Below are 24,296 nucleotides of genomic sequence, written 5' to 3'. Positions count from 1 at the left end.
ATTACAACAGCTATTCAATTTAGTAAGAGAATCTTGCAGACTTGTAGCGGATTTATTTAGAAGTATAACATCATCCGCATGTCAGCTTTTTGCTTTATGTGAACGAAGTTATACTTCTAAATAAATTCGCTAACATCTCCAATTCTAATATCATGTTTAATGCCACTTTCCTTCATAATGTGATCCATATAGATAATTAATAACAGAGGGGATAATGTACATCCTTGTCTCACACCAGATTTAACATTAAACCATCTTCCTGTACTTCCTTCAATTCTAACTGCTGACTCACAACTCAAATAAAGACTAAGTATTGCTTGATATAATGCCCCACTGACACCATATAACTGCAGCGTATTGAATAGCTTCTCTCTTGGCACCTTGTCATATACCTTTTCCAAATTGACAAAACTTAAATACAGATCTTTGTTATATTCCCATGCTTTCTCGACTATTTGTCGTAAAGTGAAGATCTGATCCTGACAGCCTCTATTTGGCCTGAATCCAGCTTGTTCTTCACCAAGCTTTTCTTCCACAATTCTTCTCAACCGTTTCTCAAGTATACTTGCATAGATCTTGCCAGGAATACTCAGTAGGGAAATGCCTCTGTAATTCTCACATTCAGTTTTATTTCCCTTTTTATATATGGGTACTATGAGAGCTCTACTCCAATCATCAGGAATTCGTCCCTCTGTCCAGGCTTTCTGAACTATGCAGTGCAGCCACTGTAAGACTCTTATACCACCATACTTCAGCATTTCTGGTCGAATATCATCTACTCCTGCTGCCTTTCCACATTTCAAGCCTTTGATGGCTTTTTCTACTTCAAGTATGGATATGTATTCCTGACTGCATGCCTGGTCAGTGTTTTTTATCACTGTGCTGTCATCACTGCTTGTTTCATTTAGCAGTTTTTCAAAGTAATTACTCCATACTTCAAGGATATCTTTTTCTCCTGTTTTCATGTCACCTTTATCATCTCTAACTCCTTTTACAGCTCTCTTTCCTCCATTCCTAAGCTTCTTCAACAACCTTCAGAATATTTTGCCGCTGCCTTGATATTTATTTTCTATATTCTTGCCAAAGTCCTCCCATGACTTTTGTTTAGCTAGTTTTACACACTGTTTAGCTTTCTTACATTTGTCTCTGTATTCTCTAAGAACACAAGCTGACTTATTTGCCAGGAACTTTTGATATGCTTTCTTCTTTTCCTTCACTGCCTCTTTAACTTCCTATGTCCACCAGGGAGTTCTGATTTTTTTATCCTTGCACACAACCTCACCACATGCCTCTCTGGCAGAATCAGTTAATGTTTTCTTCAGAGTTTGCCACTGAATCTCCAAGGTTTGATTCCTGTTCTCAAACTCTTTCATTTTCTTTTCAATAATCTTTGTGTATTTTAGTCTACAGTTCACATCTGAGCTGCTCAACTATTATTCGCTTTAAAACTTTCTTACATGTTATTCTTTTCAATATGAAATTTAATTTTATCCTGCTCAAGACTAAATAGTGATCACTTCCCATTTCAAATCCTCTGTACACTCTGATGTCCTGCACCAGGGAGAAAACATCAATATCAACAATAACATAGTCAATGAGACTTTTCTTATTCCTAGCCTCTTCTCTCCATGTGAATTTGTGCACATTTTTATGTTGGAACATGGTGTTAGTAATAACCAGTCCATGTCCTGAGCAGAAATCCAACAGATATTTGCCATGATTATTAGCTTTGCTCTTTTCTCCAAATTTTCCCAAAATATTTTTGTATGTCTGACAATCATTTCCTACTCTGCTATTTAGATCCCCAACAAGGACCAACTTTTCCTTTTTCATTGTGTCAGTTGCTTTTTCTAAAGCCTCAAAAAATTCCTCCACTTCTACCTTAGTAGAACCTTCTGTGGGACCATAGGCACAAATAAGTCTCATTGTCCAGTTCCCCATTCTCATATTTGCCCACATTACTCTACTTGAGACTGACTGCCATTCAAGAAGATTAGCCTCGTATTTTGTGTTGAATACTATGGCTACTCCTTCTTTTCCTTGATTGTCATTGCCTGAATATAACATTTTGTATTTATTGCTCAGAAAGATCTCACCAGTTTTGGTCTTTTTTGTTTCAGTCACCCCTATTATGTTGATCTGGTACTTATCTAATTCCTCAGCTAGCTCCATTTCTTTGCCATTCAGACTACTTACGTTGATAGTACCGATCTTTAACTCTGGTGATGTTGAGTTGGGGTTTGTTTTCAGATTTGTTCCAGTAGCTGACTTTTCGCTGTTCGTCCTTGTTCCCTGGCGAAAACAACGGGGGCCTTGTTTAACTGGGCGACGCCCCAGCCGGCATGAAATTTTGTCATGTTGTACCATCATTTTTTATTTTGGTTTAACCAATAAGAATACAATTTGGTTGGCTAAATCCCAAATTGACAGCCCATCCTCGTTCGTTCAGTATCAAAGTAGATACCCAACAGGGTGCACCACGAGAAGGTGAGGATTGGACATTAGGTCAGAAGCCCTGGTCGGTTCTCTGCATTCTTTTAAAGGCTATGTAGAGGTCTCCTCTCAGTTATACATCTTTGACCCTTAAGCACCCCCCAAAAAAAAAAGAATGTTGATAATTTAAATTTTTGAAATACAAAATGGAAATAAAAGATAAACTCTTCTCTTTAAAGAAGATATAAGCAGTGTGTGCACATCCTTTTTTCAGAGAGAGCCTTATTTTCTGAGAGGGAAATTTTTTGGTCCAAATCAGAACAATTTACGAAAAAAATTTTTTTTGCTCCTTTGGATTAAATCTTTAAAGGTAGATATCCAGAACCTAAACATCAATTGTTTCTGTAGGATAGAAATGCATTTACAAAAAAAAAAAAAAAAAATTTCGTTCCACTCTAGAATAATTGTCTGAGGATCAAAAAGGATTTGTTCTTCAACATTTATTTCAACTCCTGCATCATATTAGCATGGAAATATTTCTTCTTGTTGATGATAATCAAACAAGTTGAATATGATCAAGTTGACTATTGATCATATTCAACATGAATATCAGCACATTTAATATGCCATGAAGATTGTAATTTGGTAGTTTTGCTTATCTAATGAAAGAATGAATGTAGATCCTTGATTGTAATGAACAAGGAACTGAAAGGCAGAGCATTAAATAATGACCAGTATAGTAGTGCCAGCCTGGCTGGCCAAGTGGTTAGCATATCCGCTCTCTAACCAAATGGCTGCAGGTTCGAATGCCGCTGTGGACATGGATGTTTGTGATTGTCTATGGAAATGCTAGTGGTAGTGATGGTCTGCAGCAGATGGCATTGGTGGAGTTGAAGTCAGTTGGTGAATTGAGTGGAGACAGAGTTGTAGAGCAGGAGCCCTCTCTTGATGAGTCTTTGGACTCCCTGGAGGTGTCTAATAATAATAATAATAATAAATAATAACTATTTTAATATATTATTGCATAATTGTAATTGGTCTTGCTGGAAGTTTTCCACTTGGTTGTAGTATAAGTTAAAGATGCCAAGAAATTATATTCTTGGTTTAATCCTTTATCCAAGTGTAAACAAACAAAGTTTGCACCTGAAGTAACTTCAGGACTGGGCAACTCATATATAGAGGCCAATGACTTCATATCACTTACCTTAGTATCCCATAATGCAAAGCATAAATCCTTACAGACATGTATAATGTTATGCATTATGGGAAGGGTCACTACCCAGACCAGTTTCGATTTTTATTGAGGTCTCATCAGTGGAAGCCTGACCCAGATATGACTTCTGCATTACTTCAACCTTGGTATCTCTGTGTCTGGCTCCCGCTGATGAGACCTTAATAAAAGTAGAAACCAGTTTGGGTAGTGACCCTTTCCATAATGCATGGCATTACACATATCTGTAAGGCTATGTGCTTTTATTATTGGATACTAAGGCAAGTGATGTGAAGTCATTAGGGTTTAGCCTCTATATACGTGTTGCCCAGTACTGAAGTTACTTCAGGAGCAAACTTTGTTTGCTTACATTTGGATAAAGGATTAAACGAAGAATATAATTTCTTGGCATCTTTAATTTATGTAATTGATCTTAGCTGGATTACTCTTCCAGCTGAGATATTTTTGTACTTAATAGCAAATGCTAAATTCAGCAGTTAGTTTTATATGTCTAAATGAAAATAAAAAATTAATAAGAACTTAGCCTTCCCATGGTGCTAATGTACTGTAGGTTGATGTGTGAAAGTTGCATTAAAAAAATAAATATGTAATAAAAGTAAAAATTTTTAATATCAAAATTACATTGTAATTTTGATATTTAAAATGTAATTTCAATATTTAGAAAAAAATGAAATTTGCAGTTAAAAGTACTCAAATTACTGCATAGTGGATTTAGTTAATGTTCAACTTATCTTTTAGGGCTACAGGTAATAAATTTGAGATTTTAATGTATGAACTAGAACAATCGCATATATTTAATGTCATATGCTAAAATGCTTTAAAAATATTTGATATTTTGTTGTACTTAGCTATATTGTCTTCAACATTCTTCCAACCTGTGCTGATGTCATAATTGCTGTTGCATACTTTACCACGGCTTTCAATCCTTGGTTTGGGCTGATTGTTTTCCTTACTATGATACTTTATTTAGGTAAGGTTTAGTTCTGAATAGCAAATCTTAGTTTAGAAGTGAAAATTAAACATTCAGAAAGAAATTTTTGTATTTCTTTCTATGAAGATTTAAGATTTAAGGAATTCAGATTTGATGGATAATGTTTTTAGAAATAGGATTAGATTGATACTCATCTGAAAATGCATACATATTTTTTCATATTTACAGACTTATTAAAAACATAACTAGAAGGCTAAGATATATAGAAAGAATATTATTAATATTATTATTACAGGCAACTCCACGGAGTCCTTAGACTCATCGAGGGAGTCCCTAAACATCATGTCAAGAACTATTCAGCATTTGCACAGTATCTATCATGCTTTGCTTTGAGCTCATTCACAGTCATGGCACCCACAACAGACTCTGGCAGCTTATTCATTTATTCACCACTCTCCAAGTAAAAAACCTAGTTCTAACACCCTTGCTAACCACACTCTTGCTCAGTTTCCATGGATGGACTTTAGTTCTCCCATCACCAGAACCTGTTGTGAAAAATTTCCTTTGAATTAATCTTGTAAAAACCCCTCAGTAATTTGATTGTCTCAATCATATCACCCTTTTTCTGCCTATCAACCAATTTCTGTAACACACAGATCTTCAACCTCTTCTTGTAAGGTTCATTTCATAGACCAGCCATCATCTTGTCACTCGCCTCTGGATCCTCTCTACCTCCTCCCCATCAAAAAGAAACCTTGGCATCCAGATCTGGGCACAGTAGTCAAGATGGAGTCTTATCAAGGCTCGATAAAGAGGAACAATAACCTGCTTGTCTCTGCTCATCAAAGTATTCTTCAGCAACCAAGTGATCTGATGAACTGATTTTGCCACTTTTGCTGTGTGCCCCCTAAACTTCAACTCCCTATCCACCAACACTCCCAACTCTCTAGCTTTGTCAATTTCCTGGAGTATGGTTCCACCAATGAGGTATACTGCTGATAATCTTTTCACCTGAAAATGTATAACCTTACACTTTGCACATTAAACTGACATCCGTTCTCCTTAGCTCAGTCTGCCAATCTATCCAAATCATCCTGCAAAATTTTGACTACATGTACATTCACTATTGCTCTACAACTTTACATCATTGGCAAATAAATGAACAGTTCATCTCAGATCCTTTCCTATATCACTAATGAACAAATTAAATAGCAGTGGTCTAAGAACAGAACTCTGCAGCACACCTCTAGTCACAGGCCTTCTTTTGGACTCTACTCCCGAATAAATTTCTCTCTGATATCTCTTCATCAACCACCCTCCTATCCATCTCACCAACCCCATATCCATCCATGTGCTGCAGTTTACTGATTAGAATTCCATGTGTATCCTTTCAAAGGCCTTAGCAAAGTTCAGTAGTATCACTGTAAACCCATTACCCTTATTCAATTCAGCCGTCACTGTATTATAAAACGTGAGCAAGTTACTGAGGCATGATCTACCCTTCACAAAACCATGCTGCCCCCATGCAGTATTCCATTAAAATCTACCCATTCTTGTATTTTGCTCTTGACCAACTTCTTCAATACATTGATAGTAACTCCTGATATGCTGATTGGTCAGTAATTTGCTACATTAATCTTGCAGCCTCTTTTATGCAATGGAACTATTTTCTCCTCTTTCCATCCCCTTAGGACTTTAGGTTTCCAACCCAGAGCTGAGACTTATATTAAACAATATGGTCAAGGGCACTGACAGTTCCTTTACCGCTTCACAAAAGACTCGAGCTGGTATACTATCCTATCCCACAAATGTATTCACATTAAGGTTCTGTAATATACTATTCACCTCCATTTCATTCGCCTCAGTTTCCTGCAATATCACTGCCTGGATTATATACTCTTACAAAGTGTTCACTTAGTAATTCTAATATTTCGACTGAATCAGTTACCTCACTACCATCGGCATTCCTTAAAATCATTCTGCCATATGCATTTTTTCTTTTACTTGCAGCATATTGAAAGAACTGTTTGGGATCCTAACTTCCTTTCATAATCTGCTTTTGCTTTTCTTACCGTACTAGTTATCCTTCTGGCCTCTGCCTTGTACTGTTCGTGTGCCTGCAGGTCGCCTTTTCCTTAAATTCCCTCCACAATTGTTTCTTTGTTTGGAGTTCTAGCTTAATGATGATATTCATCCATTTAACTCCCACTTGATATTCTCTCCTGACTATATGTATGCAGTCAGCCATTACCCCCCTCAAACAGTCCTTTACCACTTCCCATGCACTATCAATATCCGAATTTTTCAGTGGGAATGGAACAACCTTTTATGCATCGGTGCTGCCAAATTAGTTCTCTTTCTTGTAATAACTTATCCCCTGCTCACCTTTGCCTTTGATAATATCCAGCACTCCAGACAGATAAGCAAACAAAGTTTGCGCCTGAAGTATCTTCAGGACTGGGGCAACTCGTGGCAAAGGTGGACTAAGTTCTCATTGCTTTCCTTAGTATCCCATAATGCATAGCATTATGGGAAGGGTCACTACCCAGACCAGTTTCGACCTTTATTGAGGTCTCTTCAGTGGGATCCAGACCCCTCCTATAATGCATAGCATTATACATGTCCACAAGGAGATGTACTTTGCATTACGGGATACTAAGGAAAGTGATGAGAACTTAGTCCACCTTTGCCACGACTTGCCCCAGTCCTGAAGATACTTCAGGCACAAACTTTGTTTATATTTGGACAAAGGATTAAACTAAATATATAATTTATAGGAATGAAATGCCATTATAGTCAATAGGAATTATAAAAGATAAACATAATTATTTACTAAAATAATGAGCCAAAAGGCTTCAGTTTGGCAATGCAAAATTATATAAATCAAGTGGATATTAAATCCATTATTATTTCAAAACCAAATGTAGAAACTATGAAAGTTTCATCCAAAATTTGACCAGAGAGCTTATGGGAATACACTCACCAGCATTTATGAGTTGCCCTATGAACCATAGAGTAGACATGATCGCTTGCCCAAGCGTCCATATATTTGCCTTTTATTGGTCCATTTTGTGATGGTTTCACTTCCTGACAGCTGTTTCAAACTGGTTAGTTCTCCTCAGAGACCAGGCAGAAACCTTAAGAGAACAAAAAAATCTCATTCATTATGAAGGAACTTGATGTGTGAGAGTTTGTATTTTTCATAAGCAAACTGTCGGTGCTTAAAATATTTACTAAAATAAAGAGCCAAAAGGCTTCAGTTCAGCAATGCAAAATTATATAAATCAAGTGGATATTGAATCCAGCATTATTTCAAAGCTGAATGTAGAAACTATGAAAGTTTTATATGAAATTTGACCAAAAAGCTTACGGGAATACACTAGTCAGCATTTACGAGTTGTCCTAGCATGGACCATATAGAGGACATGATCACTTGCCCAAGCATCCATATATTTGCATTTTGCGAGTCATATATACATTGCAATACATATATTTTGCAACGTTTTCACCTTTTGCAACTCATATATACATTGCAACTCTCCATATATTCGCCTAGGGCAACTCGCAAATGCTGGTGAGTGTATTTCCGTAAGTTCTCTGGTCAAATTTCATACGAAACCTTTATAGTTTCTACATTCAGCTTTGAAATAATGTTGGATTTAATATTCACTTGATTTATATAATTTTGCATTGTCAAACTGAAGCCTTTTGGCTCTTTATTTTAGTTAATTCCTTATGCATCGACTGAGAGTTCGCTTACGAAAAATACACCTCTCTGACACTTTGAGTTCCTTAGTACTGAACAAGAATTTTTGTTTTCTTAAGGTTTCTGTCTTGTCTCTGAGGAGAACCAACCAGTTTGAAATAGCTGTCAGGCTAGTGAAACCTTATCAAAATGAACCAATCAAAAGACAAACCTCAGTTTTCTGTTTAGTGAAAGAAAATTGACAAAGGAAGATGTGATGTTTTACCATCATTCATGCCAAAATTTACCTTCACAACATTAATTCATTTTGCACCTTTTGTTCCACAGGTAGTGTTCATCAAGTCTACATTTATTTTTTATTCTCATAGAAAACATAACACGAAACTATAATTACCTCTACTTGTGGGACCCTATTCCTTTTGTCCAAGAAATAAAGATAATGGTGAGTAATTATGTTCTTAAACTTTGTAATTTTTTACCTGTTTGCATGTTAGCTTCCTTCTTATTTTTTCCTAAAGATGAGTTTGTTTCACAGCAATGTGCCGGAGTTTTCAGGTGCCTTAATCATTTGGCTTTTATATTTAATAAAATAGGAAGATCCTATCATATTTTCATCAAATGGTCTTACTCAGCACTTTACAAGGGGAAAGAGCTGCAAAATCACTTCATAGACCCCACCATCATCATCAAATTTCTTATATAAACCCTCAAGAGATCTACAGGATATGATATTACTACATGAAAAACTTATATCATTACTAACTTCCTATCTACAATTTTCCTCCAAATCAATCTGTTATATGTCAAGACTCCAACATTACCAGATCTTATATTTCTATCTTCTAAAGCACTTTTTATCATATCAATCCACCTACATCTTGGTCTTCTTCTTGGTCCTTTCCTGCCAACCCGGCAGAGAACATTTGTTTTGCTAATCTTTCTTTTTCCATTCTGTTTAAGTGACCATACCACCTGAGATTAGCTCTGCTAACATATTCCTGGATGCTAGCAGTGTTTCATGGACCCCATTTAAATTAAAAATGCAAAGAAATTATATTCTTGTTTAATCCTCCTTATCCAATTATAAGCAAACAAAGCTTGCACATGAAGTTTCTTCACAACTAGGCTACTTGTTTATAGAAGCTAATGACCTCACATTAATTGTCTTATTATCCCATAATGGAGTGCTTAACAGTCAAAGCTGTATAACTGAGAGGAGACCTCCACATAGCCTTTAAAGGCATGCGGAGAACCGACCAGGGCTTCTGACCTAATGTCCAATCCTCACCTTCTTGTGGTGCACCCTGTTGGGTATCTACTTGGATACTGAATGAACGAGGATGGGCTGAAAATTTGGGACTTAGCCGACCAAATTGTATTCTTATTGGTTAAATCAAAATAAAAAATGATGGTACAACATGACAAAATTTCATGCCGGCTGGGGCATCGCCCGGTTAAACAAGGCCCCCGTTGTTTTCGCCAGGGAACCAGGGCGAACAGCGAAAAGTCAGCTACTGGAACAAATCTGAAAACAAACCCCAACTCAACATCACCAGAGTTAAAGATTGGTACTATCAACATAAGAAGCTTGAATGGCAAAGAAATGGAGCTAGCTGAGGAATTAGATAAGTACCAGATCGACATAATAGGGGTGACTGAAACAAAAAAGACCAAAACTGGTGAGATCTTTCTGAGCAATAAATACAAAATGTTATATTCAGGCAATGACAATCAAGGAAAAGAAGGAGTAGCCATAGTATTCAACACAAAATACGAGGCTAATCTTCTTGAAGGGCAGTCAGTCTCAAGTAGAGTAATGTGGGCAAATATGAGAATAGAGAACTGGACAATGAGACTTATTTGTGCCTATGGCCCCACAGAAAGTTTTACTAAGGTAGAAGTGGAGGAATTTTTTGAGGCTTTAGAAAAAGCAACTGACACAATGAAAAAGGAAAAGTTGGTCCTTGTTGGGGATCTAAATAGCAGAGTAGGAAATGATTGTGAGACATATAAAAATATTTTGGGAAAATTTGGAGAAAAGAGCAAAACTAATAATAATGGCAAATATCTGTTGGATTTCTGCTCAGGACATGGACTGGTTATTACCAACACCATGTTCCAACATAAAAATGTGCACAAATTCACTTGGAGAGAAGAGGCAAGGAATAAGAAAAGTCTCATTGACTATGTTATTGTTAATAGTGATGTTTTCTCCCTGGTGCAGGACTCCAGAGTGTACAGAGGATTTGAAATTGGAAGTGATCACTATTTAGTCTTGAGCAGGATGAAATTTAATTTCATATTGAAAAGAATGACATGTAAGAAAGTTTTAAAGAGAATAAAAGTTGAGCAGCTCTCAGATGTGAACTGTAGACTAAAATACACAAAGATTATTGAATAAAAAATGAAAGAGTTTGAGAACAGGAATCAAACCTTGGAGATTCAGTGGCAAGTCTTGAAGAAAGCCCTGATTGATTCTGCCAGAGAGGCATGTTGTGAAGTTGTGTGCAAGGATAAAAAAATCAGAACTCCCTGGTGGACACAGGAAGTTAAAGAGGCAGTGAAGGAAAAGAAAAAAGCATATCAAAAGTTCCTGGCAAATAAGTTAGCTTGTGCTCTAGAGAATACAGAGACAAATGCAAGAATGCTAAACACTGTGTAAAACTAGCTAAACAAAAGTCATGGGAGGACTTTGGCAAGAATATAGAAAATAAATATCAAGAAGGTGGCAAAATATTTTGGAGGTTGTTGAAGAAGCTTAGGAATGGAGGAAAGAGAGCTGTAAAAGGAGTTAGAGATGATAAAGGTAACATGAAAACAGGAGAAAAAGATATCCTTGAAGTATGGAGTAATTACTTTGAAAAACTGCTAAATGAAACAAGCAGTGATGACAGCACAGTGATAAAAAACACTCAACAGGCATGCAATCAGGAATACATATCCATACTTGAAGTAGAAAAAGCCATCAAAGGCTTGAAATGTGGAAAGGCAGCAGGACTAGATGATATTAGACCAGAAATGCTGAAGTATGGTGGTATCAAAGTCTTACAGTGGCTGCACTGCATAGTTCAGAAAGCCTGGACAGAGGGACGAATTCCCGATGATTGGAGTAGAGCTCTCATAGTACCCATATATAAAAAGGGAAATAAAACTGAATGTGAGAATTACAGAGGTATTTCCCTACTGAGTGTTCCTGGCAAGATCTATGCCAGTATACTTGAGAAACGGTTGAGAAGAATTGTGGAAGAAAAGCTTGGTGAAGAACAAGCTGGATTCAGGCCAAATAGAGGCTGTCAGGATCAGATCTTCACTTTACGACAAATAGTTGAGAAAGTGTGGGAATATAACAAAGATCTGTATTTAAGTTTTGTCAATTTGGAAAAGGCATATGACAAGGTGCCAAGAGAGAAGCTATTCATTACACTACAGTTATATGATGTCAATGGGGCATTATATCAAGCAATACTTAGTCTTTATTTGAGTTGTAAGTCAGCAGTTAGAATTGACAGAAGTACAGTAAGATGGTTTAATGTTAAATCTGGTGCGAGACAAGGATGTACATTACCCCCTCTGTTATTCATTATCTATATGGATCACATTATGAAGGAAAGTGGTATTAAACATGATATCAAAATTGGAGATGTTAATGTGAGCTCTTTGCTTTATACGGATGATGTTATATTTCTAAATAAATCCGCAACAAGTTTGCAAGATTCCCTGATTAAATTGAATAACTGTTGTAATAGATATGGTATGAAGGTCAGCAATAAAAAGACAAAGACAATGAAAATAGGCAGAATCATTGAAAATGTCAACTGCATTGTGAACAGAGAACCTGTGGAACATGTAAAACATTTCAGCTACTTAGGCACGATTTTTAGTGTAGATGGTAAATTAAATATGGAAATAGACAATAGAATCAGCAAAGCTGGTATGGTGGGAAGTCAATTGAATAAATTCATATGGAATAAGAGAGAAATTAGTCAGAACACTAAATTAGCTGTATACAAGACAGTGTTCAAACCAGTTTTAACTTATGGATCTGAGAGCTAGGTCAGAAGTAAAACACTTGACCAAAGACTAGAGACTGCAGATATGAGAGTCCTGAGAAAGATTAGAGACATGAACAAATGGCATCAATGGCAATATCATATTAAAAGCGAGGATATTAGGAAAGAACTTGACTCTGTCAGCATCCAGGAATGCATTAGCAGAGCTAATCTCAGGTGGTTTGGTCACTTAAATAGAATGGGAGAGGAAAGATTAGCAAAACAAGTGTTCTTTGCCAGGTTGGCAGGAAAACGACCCAGAAGAAGACCAAGATATAGGTGAATTGATACGGAGGAAAATTGTAGATAGGAAGTTAGTAATGATGTAATTTTTTCATGTGGTACTATCATATCCTGTACACCCCTTGAGGGTACATGGCAGGAATTTGATGATGATGATGTATCCCATAATGTAAAGCACACATCCTTTTGGGAGTGTATAGTGCTATGCATTATGGGAAGTCCACTTCACAAACACTTTCAACCTTAATTGAAGCGAAAAGGTAAAGGGGAGTTTATCATTGGCCTAGAATATTTAGTATAGGGATGCAAGAGAGTCTGATAGTATTAGGAGAAAGAGAAGATAGATGGATAGCATGAGAGATAGAAAATATGACCTCAGCTCTTTAATATCATCATCATGTAGCTAAAGGCTATCATATTTTTTTGTTCTTTTTCACCAATCTCATTCAGCTGAACATTCAAAAGACCAATTGAAACTCAAGTGCAAAGATGACTGCTACCCAGGTGTTAACGTCACCTGGGTATCAGCCTTATCTATCTTAATCACCTTTAGTTGGCCTTCTCTGCCTGGAATTGCTCTGTAATTGACCACAATGAACTAAGAGGATGGAACCATTTCAAAAAATCTCTTAGTAAAAATCGATAGAATTTTATCTTCCCCTGGTGAATATTGCATAATGTAGATCAGGCGTTGCCAACTTCATTCTATACGAGGGCCAATGTATGATGAGTGGTAGCGTCATGGGCCACACAATTTTAGACAGAACTTAAATAAAAATAACCTCTACATTTTTTTCAAGGCAATAGTTATATATATTGAATTACTATATTTGTTGAATCATTTTACTACTGGGAGAACAATATAAAATACTTGATTGATTTAAATATGTTGTTAAATTAAATTACATATTTCTGGTTTTTTTTTTTTACATGTAACCAGGAGTGTAGTCGGGCCAGGGTGTGGCAGGGCAACGCCCTGGTCTTTTTTAAAACTATCAAAATTTTTAAATTCATTATAATAAATTATAAGAATTATAATAATGAGACTTATAATGCATTTCCAGCTGTCGGTCAAAAAATAGCACCTTGCTGCTCATTTTCGTTTCAGAAAACAAGGCAATCTCTCTGCCATATAGCCGTTGAAATAATAATAATAAAAATAATGCCACACTTTGTGCTCTGGATTTTTGTTTCCAAGGTAGAGCCCTGGCACTATTTCTTTTAGGACTACACTCCTGCATGTAACACAATTTAATGAGAACACTGTGGGCGTTCATGTGTGGCAACAAGTTCAAGAAAGTCGATTTTCAATGATGACGATGACATTTATAACAAATCCTGAAGGTGGTCATCAGTTAGTCAGCTTCTTTGTGATGATTTAACCGCCCTCATAGTTGAGAAAGTGCATTCACATATGTATGTGCTTCCAAACATAGATGCAATTCTCAAGTTGAAATCACTCAATGCAAGATTTTTTTCCTTGGTACCAGTTTCCAAAAGTCAATGTGCCTATCTCATCCTTGACTGGAAAAAGGGGTCACTTTGAAGGTCATACAACTCCAATTGAATAATGTCATGCTGGTCTGAAATGTTGCATTTCATTGGGTTGTTAAATAATGTCGGTTGTGGCCAAATGTCACTGAAGTCAGAAAATCGCTTACTGAATTGCTCCAAAAGTTGGTCTAACATTGGCACAGAAAACTTGAAGTCAATGTATTGGCTCTCCTCCATCAGTTCCCTGCAGGAAGCGAAATGTATCGAGTTTCCTCTGACTAGCATGAATTTAAAAACCTTCACTCAACTTATGAACCCATCTAGATGTCCAGCTAAATCTGAGATTGTTTGGTTACGTCCCTGTAACTTCACGTGTGGTGTGTGATGTCTGTTGAAAAGGTAGTAAGCTGTTAAAATGATGATCACATAGTTTTGTGTTTAGTTCTTTGTGTGTCTTCTCTTGTTCCTCTAAAAACTGTTTTATTTCCTTTCTCAAAGCAAAAAACCATTTCATACAGTTACCTCTGCTTAGTCAATGTTCTTCTGTGTCCAACACTAAATCGTCATATTCTGCCTGCATTTCTTTTAGAAAAGAAATAAACTTGTGGTGTGTCAACGCCCGATTTCCGCCTTTAATTAGATTCGCATATTTCATTACAGTTTTCATAACATCCTCCACCTCCAGAATTTTACCACACAGAGCCTCCTGATGTATAATGCAGTGCAATAGAGGGCAGTTGATTCTAGCCTTCCTTAGTAAGTCAACTAAGCCTGTTTGAGTACCATGCATTGATTTGACGCCATATGTCACAATAGCTGTAAGATTGTTGATGTCACCAGTACCATTTACAACCTTCATAACTGCATCATAAATGTCTTGACCTTTGGCTGTGTTATGCAATGAATCTAATGCTAGTAGCTCTTCGTTAATAACAAAGTCTTTGGAAACAGTTCGAATGAAAATTAGAAGTTGAGCTGTATCTGTTATGTCAGTTGATTCATCCAGAGCCACTGAGAAGTAAGCTGAATCTGTAAGTAAGCTTTAATTTATTTAATATGTGAGAATCTATTTCCTCGACTCTTTTTGTTACAGTTTGTTTTGATAGTGGGACGCTTTCAAACTCACTGGCAATTTTATCTTCCCCAAATGCACGTACCATTTTTACAGAACAGTGTTTTACAAATTCATCATCAGATAATAATTTTTTTGCTTTTGCTATCTCTGCACTTACAACAAGCGATGCCAAGAGTGAGCTTTTTGCATTGATGTTGATTTAATAAAAATAGATTTCTGAGCACTAACCTTTCTCTTCAAACTACGTACAATTTTAGTACATACTTGTCCAGCGTATTCTTATTCTTGGTATTTAGCGGCATGGTGCTATATGTAGTGGCGTTTGAGGTTATATTCCTTGTGCACAGACAATACTTGCAAACACACAAGGCACTGTGGTTTGTTGTTGTTATTATTTATAATTTCTGTTTATAAACAGAAAAAAAAACTGAAATGACCTGTTTTCTTCACAGATCTTACTTATCTTATTATATTTCTTACTCATAGTACACAAAGGCTGAAGTAACTGACCAGGGGACACAAACTGCAATAATAACACTGTTAACCGTGAAACTGAGTCTCTGAAACCGTTCACTGTAACCAGAGTAGAGCAAGTGACTTTCAATGATGCGTTACTTTGGAGCTCGTAGAAATCTACCACTTCCACTAATACAACTCGCACAGAGAAGCAGTAGATTTTATAAATTGAGTAATCTTTTTAAAACCATTTTGATTCAGTGTTGAGAATATAAATAGTTGAAAAGCCAAACGGCTATATTTTTTGGCATAAAATAATAAGGGATTTTTATCCCCTTAATTTAATATAAATTGTTTTCGTCATCAGAAATAATGAATATAACTAGTATATCAATCAGAAAATCTGTGGCCGAAACTAATAGCTAAATTGATAATATATATAATTTAATATAGTTTTTATCCTGCCACAGGCCGCACAAAATCATGTTAAGGGCCACATGCGGCCCGTGTACCTGCTGTTGGCCACCTATGATGTAGATGATCCATACCACCTAGCCAAAAATTTAGCATCTTCTAGAATGCTTCTTTCTAAATACAAAAAACATCTAAAAATCTAACATCTAACCATAAAATTTTCATAATACAATACTGTAAAGCATTTATATATCATATTGCTGATTTTCAAATCCATGTTTTTCCTTGCTTTCCATAAGCACATTTGAATTCACTTATTGTAAAAATCAATTCTCTTCCCATTGCTGACAGGAGGGGGATGAGTACTGCAAAAGAAAAAAGAAATCCTGTTCTGTTGTAAATTGGAATATCAAAGAATATCATAAGCTATTCCAAATACGCAGGGCAAGAGGGCAGCTGTGGAATGCATGTTCTGCAGTTTCCAATCTGTAACAGATGTACTTTTATTTGATTGCATTTACTGGAAAGTGTTAATGTCAGTACTCATCTGTAGAAGTTCATGGTGAAAGAGGTTAAATTGTTTATACCAAGTTTTGCTTTTATTAATGGAAAGAATGTCGATGCCAGAATGTTGCAGTATTCAGGAACAATCTCAATTTTTTGACCATTATAATCGTTTACCCCAAATGCAGGAAATGAAAACCCAGGTAGTACTGGAAAAAGTCTGCACATGTAATTGGTCTGCAACATTGCATGGATTTTTGAAGCTGTGTTATTTAAATAACAAAATTTTAACTTCTTGGCAGACCAAAAAATTGCACAGGTTTACTATATAATTGCTTTTCTTCAGCTTTTGTAATGTTAATATTTATTATCTGAGTACCATGGCATTAGAAAACAATAAAGTGGCCTAATTTTCCAATCTTCTAAGGTTTCAATGTTTTTGTATAAGTTCTTGAGCTGGTAATATTGTAACACCCTGATAAACAAGAATGTAAAAATTTCAGTTATCATGGTGTAACAAGAAAATAAAAATATAAAACTCTATGTAAGTAGCTAATACAAAATATTTAAAGACAGAAAATATGCTTGCATCCAAGTAAAATAATTATAGCAGAAATTGTTTAACTAAATAATAAAAAAGGGAATCTTATTTCAAAAAAGGATATGAAAAAAAAAAAATAGGTCAAGTAAGACAAAAGAAGATTAGAGATAAGAATTTGTATATGAGAGGCTATTTTTACACTTGAAAAGAGGAGATTAAAATATTCAAGTAAATTCTAAAAAGGGAATTAATTTAGTATAGAGGCTAGCTTAAAACAAATGACGATTGCTCAAGGTCAATTCCTGAAGTGAGACATCGTCACGTGAGAATCGCGTACAAGCGAATCATACCATGTTTTGGGCAGAAAAATACGACTTTAATTGGTGAGTGAAATCAACTCAGTGGGGGGGGGGGAGAGAAATTGAAGAAGGTGCCGATAGAGCCATGCAGATAAAAGGGTTAGGAAATCCCCCCCCCCCCCACACACACACAGGGGCTTTTTTTTCTGAGAGGTTCTTCACAAAATCTTCATATAGGTAACACGCGGTTTTCCTGAGTGATGGCGTAGGAGTTATCTCCGTCCGACACAACAAGGAAACAAAGCGTGCAGGAATTCGATTCCGTATTCCTATTGCAAGAGACAAGGAACACCGTATAGTTACAAGAAGGAAGAGATTGTCTATGTATCTCATCGTCCAGTACTCGTATCAAGGGAAAGAAAATCCATACAGAAATCCATGCCCACGTGATGAGTTCCATAGTGATAGAATAGAAGATCCTGAGTGTGTCCTTTATTCAAGCACGAATGGTAAAGATCGTGAAAACCAGGGTTCGTCCTAGAAAGGTACTGTAAAATCTTGTATCAATTGAAATCGCATATAATTGCAATCATTGTTAATTACTGGACAGTCGAAGATATACTAGGACTTTAGTACAAATCAGAGTAGAATGAGAGTAAACTAGTTTATGTTATTTGATAAGCACACATGTGCTAGAGATTTATGTATGCACATGGTATTTCATATGAGAGTGTCTTAAAAGTCAAATGTATGTATGGGCATAGCGCAAGGATAGTTTAACCTATGTTGTTTTGTTTTGTAAGTTAGATAAGGTAAACTGAATTTAAACATTAATGTCCATGGTATTATAGCAATATAAAGCATTCTGACTAGTATAAGGTTAAGTAAAGTGTTAATTTGTTCCAGGGTTATATGTGTATATTTATATGTATAAATAGTCTGTTATGATGGCACCATCGCAAATTCCCACATAGGATTTTGCCCTAATACTTGTATTTTGTTTGTGTAATTTTGTAATTTTATTCTTAGTATTGAATTGTGTTTTATATAATAAAATTGAATTGTACCATGTTTGAAATCTTAAATAAACCTTTGTTCATTAATAATACAGTTGTCTGAAATAGCTGCCTAATGTACCACTTAAAAAAACGTATGAACCTAATCACGCAGGAAATTAATGTGTTAAGTTACGAGATACTTAACACGACTGCTTAATAGTTTCACACGCAGACATATTTTTGTAATTGCTCCTTGTTTTCGAATTATATATCTTAAACTAAATGTCCTGAAAGGCGCAGTATAATATAAATATTAGGGACACTGAGGGGAGAAAAAGCTTAAATATTTGAATTTTGTAATATCTCGTGCATGGTTAAGTTTTGAATAAAGAAAAAATTAGAGATTCACTTGAAAGGATAAAGAAAGTTTAATAATCGTAGATAGGGACACAACAATATTAGGTTAGTGGAGGAGGGAAATTCCATGTATAGTGAGAGTTAATTCAGTTAAAATCAGTTAATTCACTGATTTTGCTGAATTTTTCCAAAATACTAAAAAAAAAAAAAAAAAAATGTACATGGAGTCATTATCCTTCAAAGTGCCTATTACACTAGCATATGCTAATACTTTATTTTCCTTCATAGTTGGGGAACTTATTCCTCACACAGCATGTGTATTGTCAGCTTCCTGCAAGTAAGGTTCAAGAACCAATACAAAGAGCAGTGGACTGAGAGGGCAACCATGCTTGACTCCTTTTTGAATTTTGATCGGAACTGATTGGAACCCATTAACTAGGGGTGGGCATTTGAATTGGCATAGGCTCCTTTAATAACAGATCAATTTGCTAGTGGATGTGGAACAGAAAGGGATGCCAGACATTATCAAATGCTTGAGTAAGGTCCACCGATAGCACTCCCATTGGTTGCTTTTGCATATTAATTAGGCAGAGTAGATCATGTATTAGAAACAGATAAATACTACTGCTTGACCTGGAACTCCATATACCTGTGCTTTTAATTATGTATCTTATTCCTACTTTCAACCTGTTATTGATAATGCAGAAAAATACCATGTCAGTATATCAATGACTGTCAGTGGATTGTAAGGGGATATTCAGTTGTTTGCAAATGATGTGAAGCTAGGAAGAGTTATTAGTAACAGTGCAGATGTGGCAGCCCTTCAAGAGGATTTGAATAAACTAGACAGATGGGCAAATGAATGGGGGGGGGTGTCGGTTTAATGCAGCAAAATGTAAAATCTTGAAGTTTGGGATCATTGATGGGAGGTTGCATACTCGGTTGGAGGAGATGTACTGGAGGAAATAGGGGAGACAAGATCTGGAGAGATGATGATTGATAGAAACATGATATTCAGGGAACATATTTCAAAGGTGGTGAAGGTAACCCAGAGGATTGCTGAAATACTGAGGGTGATGACCTGCAGAGATAAAAGAGTTGTCATTCCATTGTATAAAACCCTGATCAGACCACACTTAGACTATTGTTCTCAAATTGGTCCCCACGATTTGAAGGGGATAAATTAACTGTGGAAAGAGTACAGAGGTGGATAACAAAGATGGTTTCAGGACTGTACAATATTAGTTATGAGGATAGGCTGAAGGAATGTGGACTGCAGAGTTTAGTAGATAGAAGAAGGAGAGGTGGTATGATTGAGACTTTTAAACTGTTAAGAGGTAGTTACAGGTTGACGCTGCAGAGTTCTTTCTCTTGGTGGAACAGTGGGAAGGAGCGATGACAAGGAGCCCATCCCTGGAAGTTACGAAAGGAAGCTGTGAGCAAGAGGGTGGGGAGTGGGTTCTTTGCATAGAAGGTGGTTGAACCACGAAATACACTGCCTGATAGAGTGGTGAGAACATGAACAGTCAACGAGTTCAAGGAGTAGTGTGATAGACTTTGTGTTTCCTAGGGACCTCCCACGATGAGTCTTGACTTCATGGAGGCCTGGATAATAATAATATTAGAGAAATAGGCCCCAGCTGTTAATTAAGGTATGATTTCTATTAGATTTTGGAATGAAGACAGTATGGCTTGCTACAAATTCACTTCGTATGTGTCCTGTAGAGAGAAAAGAATTAAAAAGAACATAACTAGAATGGAAAGAATAAAATCCCAGGCCTTCAGTAAAGTTCTATTTGTAGTCCGTATGATCCTGGGGATTTTCTTGTCTGGCATTCTTTATAGGGTGTGGTAACTTCAGCTGCTGTAATGGGTTTCTTGAGCCCTTCTTGGATATGAACAGGAAAGCTATTAATGTTCCAAGAGTTATAATTTCCCACAATACTTTTGTCTTTATACATATTTCTGTAGTGTTTTTGAAAGAAGTAAAGTGTGACTTGGGTGGTGGACATGTCTTCGCCACCCACACAAATTCATGAGTGATAGTCCTTTCTTTGTGGAATCTGCTATGTGTTGCTACATTCTTATTTAAAAATTTTTTTCTTCCATTTGTTTCTGTCTTACCACTTCTATTTCTATGTTGATGTTGTTACACTCTATGCCATTGCATTGCTTTGTTATGAACCAGCTTCTCTCTTTATACAAATCTTTCAACTTTTTTTTTTTTTTTCTTTTGAGGAAAACCTGTTCCTTTCTCCATTCATTTATTCTGTTTTACTACTTGTTTGAAGCCACATATCCCAGTTCCAAATAATTTTATTCCAGTTTGAACAGAGGATCTGGTGTTTGGTTAAAAAGATCAAAATGGGAAATTTGGTGGAAGGTTCCCATTGATCTTTTGTTTCTAACTAATCTCTGCTTGTTCTTCCATGCAGCAGAATTTAAGTAGAACTGGATTATGATCTGACATGTTGATGTCAAAATGTTTTATATGATGTACCCTATTTATAAGGAAAGAAGAGATATAAATTTGATCAAGGCAGGTACTAATACCTTTATTCATGTAAACCCAGAGATGCAGGTTGTGAATCCTCCATATGTCTGCTAGTTGAGCATTTTCAAGACATATTTTTAACTGTGCATATCCAACTGTTCCACTTCTAAAGTGTGCTCCTATTTTGTCTAATGTGGGAATTTCAGTACAATTCCAGTCTCCAGCTGCTATGATGTAGTGGGCAATGTAGAAATACGGCTGCAATTCCTGGATGAATTTTCATCTAACTGTTCCATTGAATGGAGAATTGAATGAATTCATAAACATTTATAAATCTTTGTGATTTTACCAAGTATAGTTTGTAAATGCTGACTTTGTTGGACCAAATTGGAAGATCCAGGAACTTTTTATGCCTCTCTGATACACCCATTCTAATAGGCTGTATCAGTGCCTCCCCACTCTTTTGGCAAAAGTTCTAAATGGATAGGTAATAGTGTGATGTTCAGAAGCTTTGCATTTCAGACAGGATTTGAGACACTGCTTAGCGATATGTTTGATCTCCATACAGTTAAAACTTTAGCCTTGGGATAGTTGCCGCCCAAGTGATTGTATGAACCACAATGCAAGCACTGCCTTTGCACTCTGGGATAGTTCACTGTAACTCAAGTTGTACTGATGTTGACAAAATTTGGTACCGGCATCTTCACATCTATTGTGAAGGTGACTTCACCAGAAAACCAGTTTGAATCTATGCCTGATATGCCCTTTCATGTTGCTGATTTTACCCTATTTAGAGAATCTCTGGATAATAATTTCATCACTGTTTTCTATGTTATATTTCATTGGAAATCTCTCAGTTTTTACTGTTTTAACCTGACTTCTTACCATTACAGGAATTATTGTGTACCTTTGGATGTGAAATCCTATAGTAGTTTATCCCTGGTTTACACATCTTTAATTATAATTAAATATTTCCCTCCACCATATGGCATGAAAGAATCTTGCTAACCCCTATGATCTCTTTTAAAACCTGTCACTTGTTTTGCTTCTTCACATCCTGGATTTTAATCCCTAGAGTTCACATTCTTGGATGAATTGTATTGTTCTCTTGGGAGGGGGGGGGACTAAAACCTCTGCATTTGATTATAAGAGAAACCTTTCAGTTTCTCTTATAAAGACTAAAAATTATCTTTAAAATTAGTCTTATCTTATAAGACTAAAAATTAAATAATCCCATGATATAGAAATAATTCTACACTGCTAGCAAATGCTGTAGCTGAAATATTATGAAATGGCAGCTGTGATATGGCCAAAAGGAATCCTGTAAAGCAGATAATAACCCCACTACCAACAATCTTAATATGTACTTAAATAATCCAATTCTATGTGGGGAATCTACCTGTCTAGCACCATAAAATAAAATTAAAATAAAGTGAAAAACAAAGAACCCCTCCAAAAAAAAAAAAAATCCAATTCATCAAGCTCTGTTCGCATATCAATTCCTGTGACCTCTGCCATAACATTAACTTCATTTGGATGATATGCCCTTGCAAAGTGGTCATAGTAGATGCTTCTAGCATTAGTATATAGAAACTGTAGCATCCCCTTAGGCCCCAACCACCTTTACATCCTGAATTGACTACCCCATTCAATGTTGTTGCCTGAGAGACTAAATTCTGCATTTTCTGTTCATTCATGCACTCATTCATTTCATGGGTGCCTTCACACATGCTCACCTACATCGGCCTCAATTTCTTTAGTTTTCCTGACTTTGCTCTTCCACACAGTGAACAAAGCTCTCGATTCACTTAAGTGCACTCCATCAACATTATACAAATCTATCCATCCATCAAACTTGGGCTATAGGTCCATAAATTTTCATCACTCCTTCTGCACAACCTGTGTATTGATTCATTAGTTATCATCGCTGTCCTCAGTTCACCTCTATCATATTGTGGCTGCAGACTGACAAACTACACCTCTCACTCTTCTTTTTTGCTTCTTCCAATAACTCTTTCGCATCCTTCCTCATATAATACTTTAAAAAAAATTTTTTTATATATATTCTTTAAATGTTATCATTACGCCTAAATTTGTTGTTCTGGTTGGTTTGAGTGGTTAATGTATTTGTTCTCCAACCAACAGTCTGCAGATTCAAATCTCAGCTTACATCCTGAATTGACATAGATATTTAGATGTTCTCACGTAGATATTCTGTTGCTGCATTTATGCCTTTTCTATAGGCATTTTCATGGGTGTTATTCTGCTGAACTAAGATCCATGGATGTTTGTGAATCTCTGAAGGTGGAAGGTGAATTTCATTCCAATGTGAGACCACTGTCCTGTTTCTTCAATGCTTGAGGCGACTTTAAAGTCATGTTTGGTCTTTAAAAGCAGGATTTCTGGAATACCTAAAAATAAATAAAAAATACAAAAACATAAATCTCTTCTCCACCTGTAGTATTAATGTACTATATATAGGTTTACAACTTTTTGTGGGTGGGAGTCACATGAAAAAAAAAGCTTTCAGTATGTTCTCACATAGATATTCTCTTGCTGCATTTGTGCCTTTTCTATAGGCATTTTCATGGGTGTTGCTGAACTAAGATCCATCCTCTGACATAAGCAATTGCTGGTTGACATCCATTCACAGTCCAACTGCAACCCTGTTACAACCAATCCCTCTTCAACCTGTTTCATTTCATTTATCTTTGCTTTCTAGAACAGTTCTTCATACTGTTTTGTCCCAAGGCTATAACAGTTAGGTGTTCCCTAAGCACGTCAGTTGGTTGGTTTGTTCCCTTTTAACTACCTGTCCATATACTTTACTAATATGTATATTATCATGTGGGGTTAATATTTAAAAAAAAACAAAAAAAAACCCATGACACTGATCCTGGAAAATATGTATTTTTATGAGTTCAAGGGATACAAGTAAAGACTATCCAAACATGTCTGCTGACTCACCAATTAAATTGGAACAAATGATAAAAAATGTGATAGGGAGCAGAATGTTGAAAATTCAAAATTAAAATATACAAATATATGTTCAGGGGTGCTTAAGGGTCAAA

At 36.1% G+C, this 24,296-nt stretch overlaps 1 protein-coding gene across 2 annotated transcripts in view; it reads left to right on the top strand.

Moving 5' to 3' along the window:
- The window catches only part of Hmt-1 (ABC transporter ATP-binding protein/permease Hmt-1), a 318,374-nt gene that overhangs the window by 160,375 nt on the left and 133,703 nt on the right, over positions 1 to 24,296 (top strand). For both annotated transcript variants that reach the window (XM_090402438.1, XM_090402439.1), the window contains exon 8: positions 4,513 to 4,634. In XM_090402438.1, the coding sequence (XP_090258564.1) occupies positions 4,513 to 4,634 (122 nt within the window). The remainder of the gene's footprint in view (positions 1 to 4,512; positions 4,635 to 24,296) is intronic.

Source organism: Typopeltis vanoorti, chromosome 13, assembly GCF_054136105.1.
Source record: "Typopeltis vanoorti isolate ZY-2024b chromosome 13, IOZ_Tvanoo_1.0, whole genome shotgun sequence".
Lineage (NCBI taxonomy): Eukaryota > Metazoa > Arthropoda > Arachnida > Uropygi > Thelyphonidae > Typopeltis > Typopeltis vanoorti.
The sequence above is the reverse complement of the archived record's forward strand: the minus strand, read 5'-3'. Positions and strand labels throughout refer to the sequence as shown.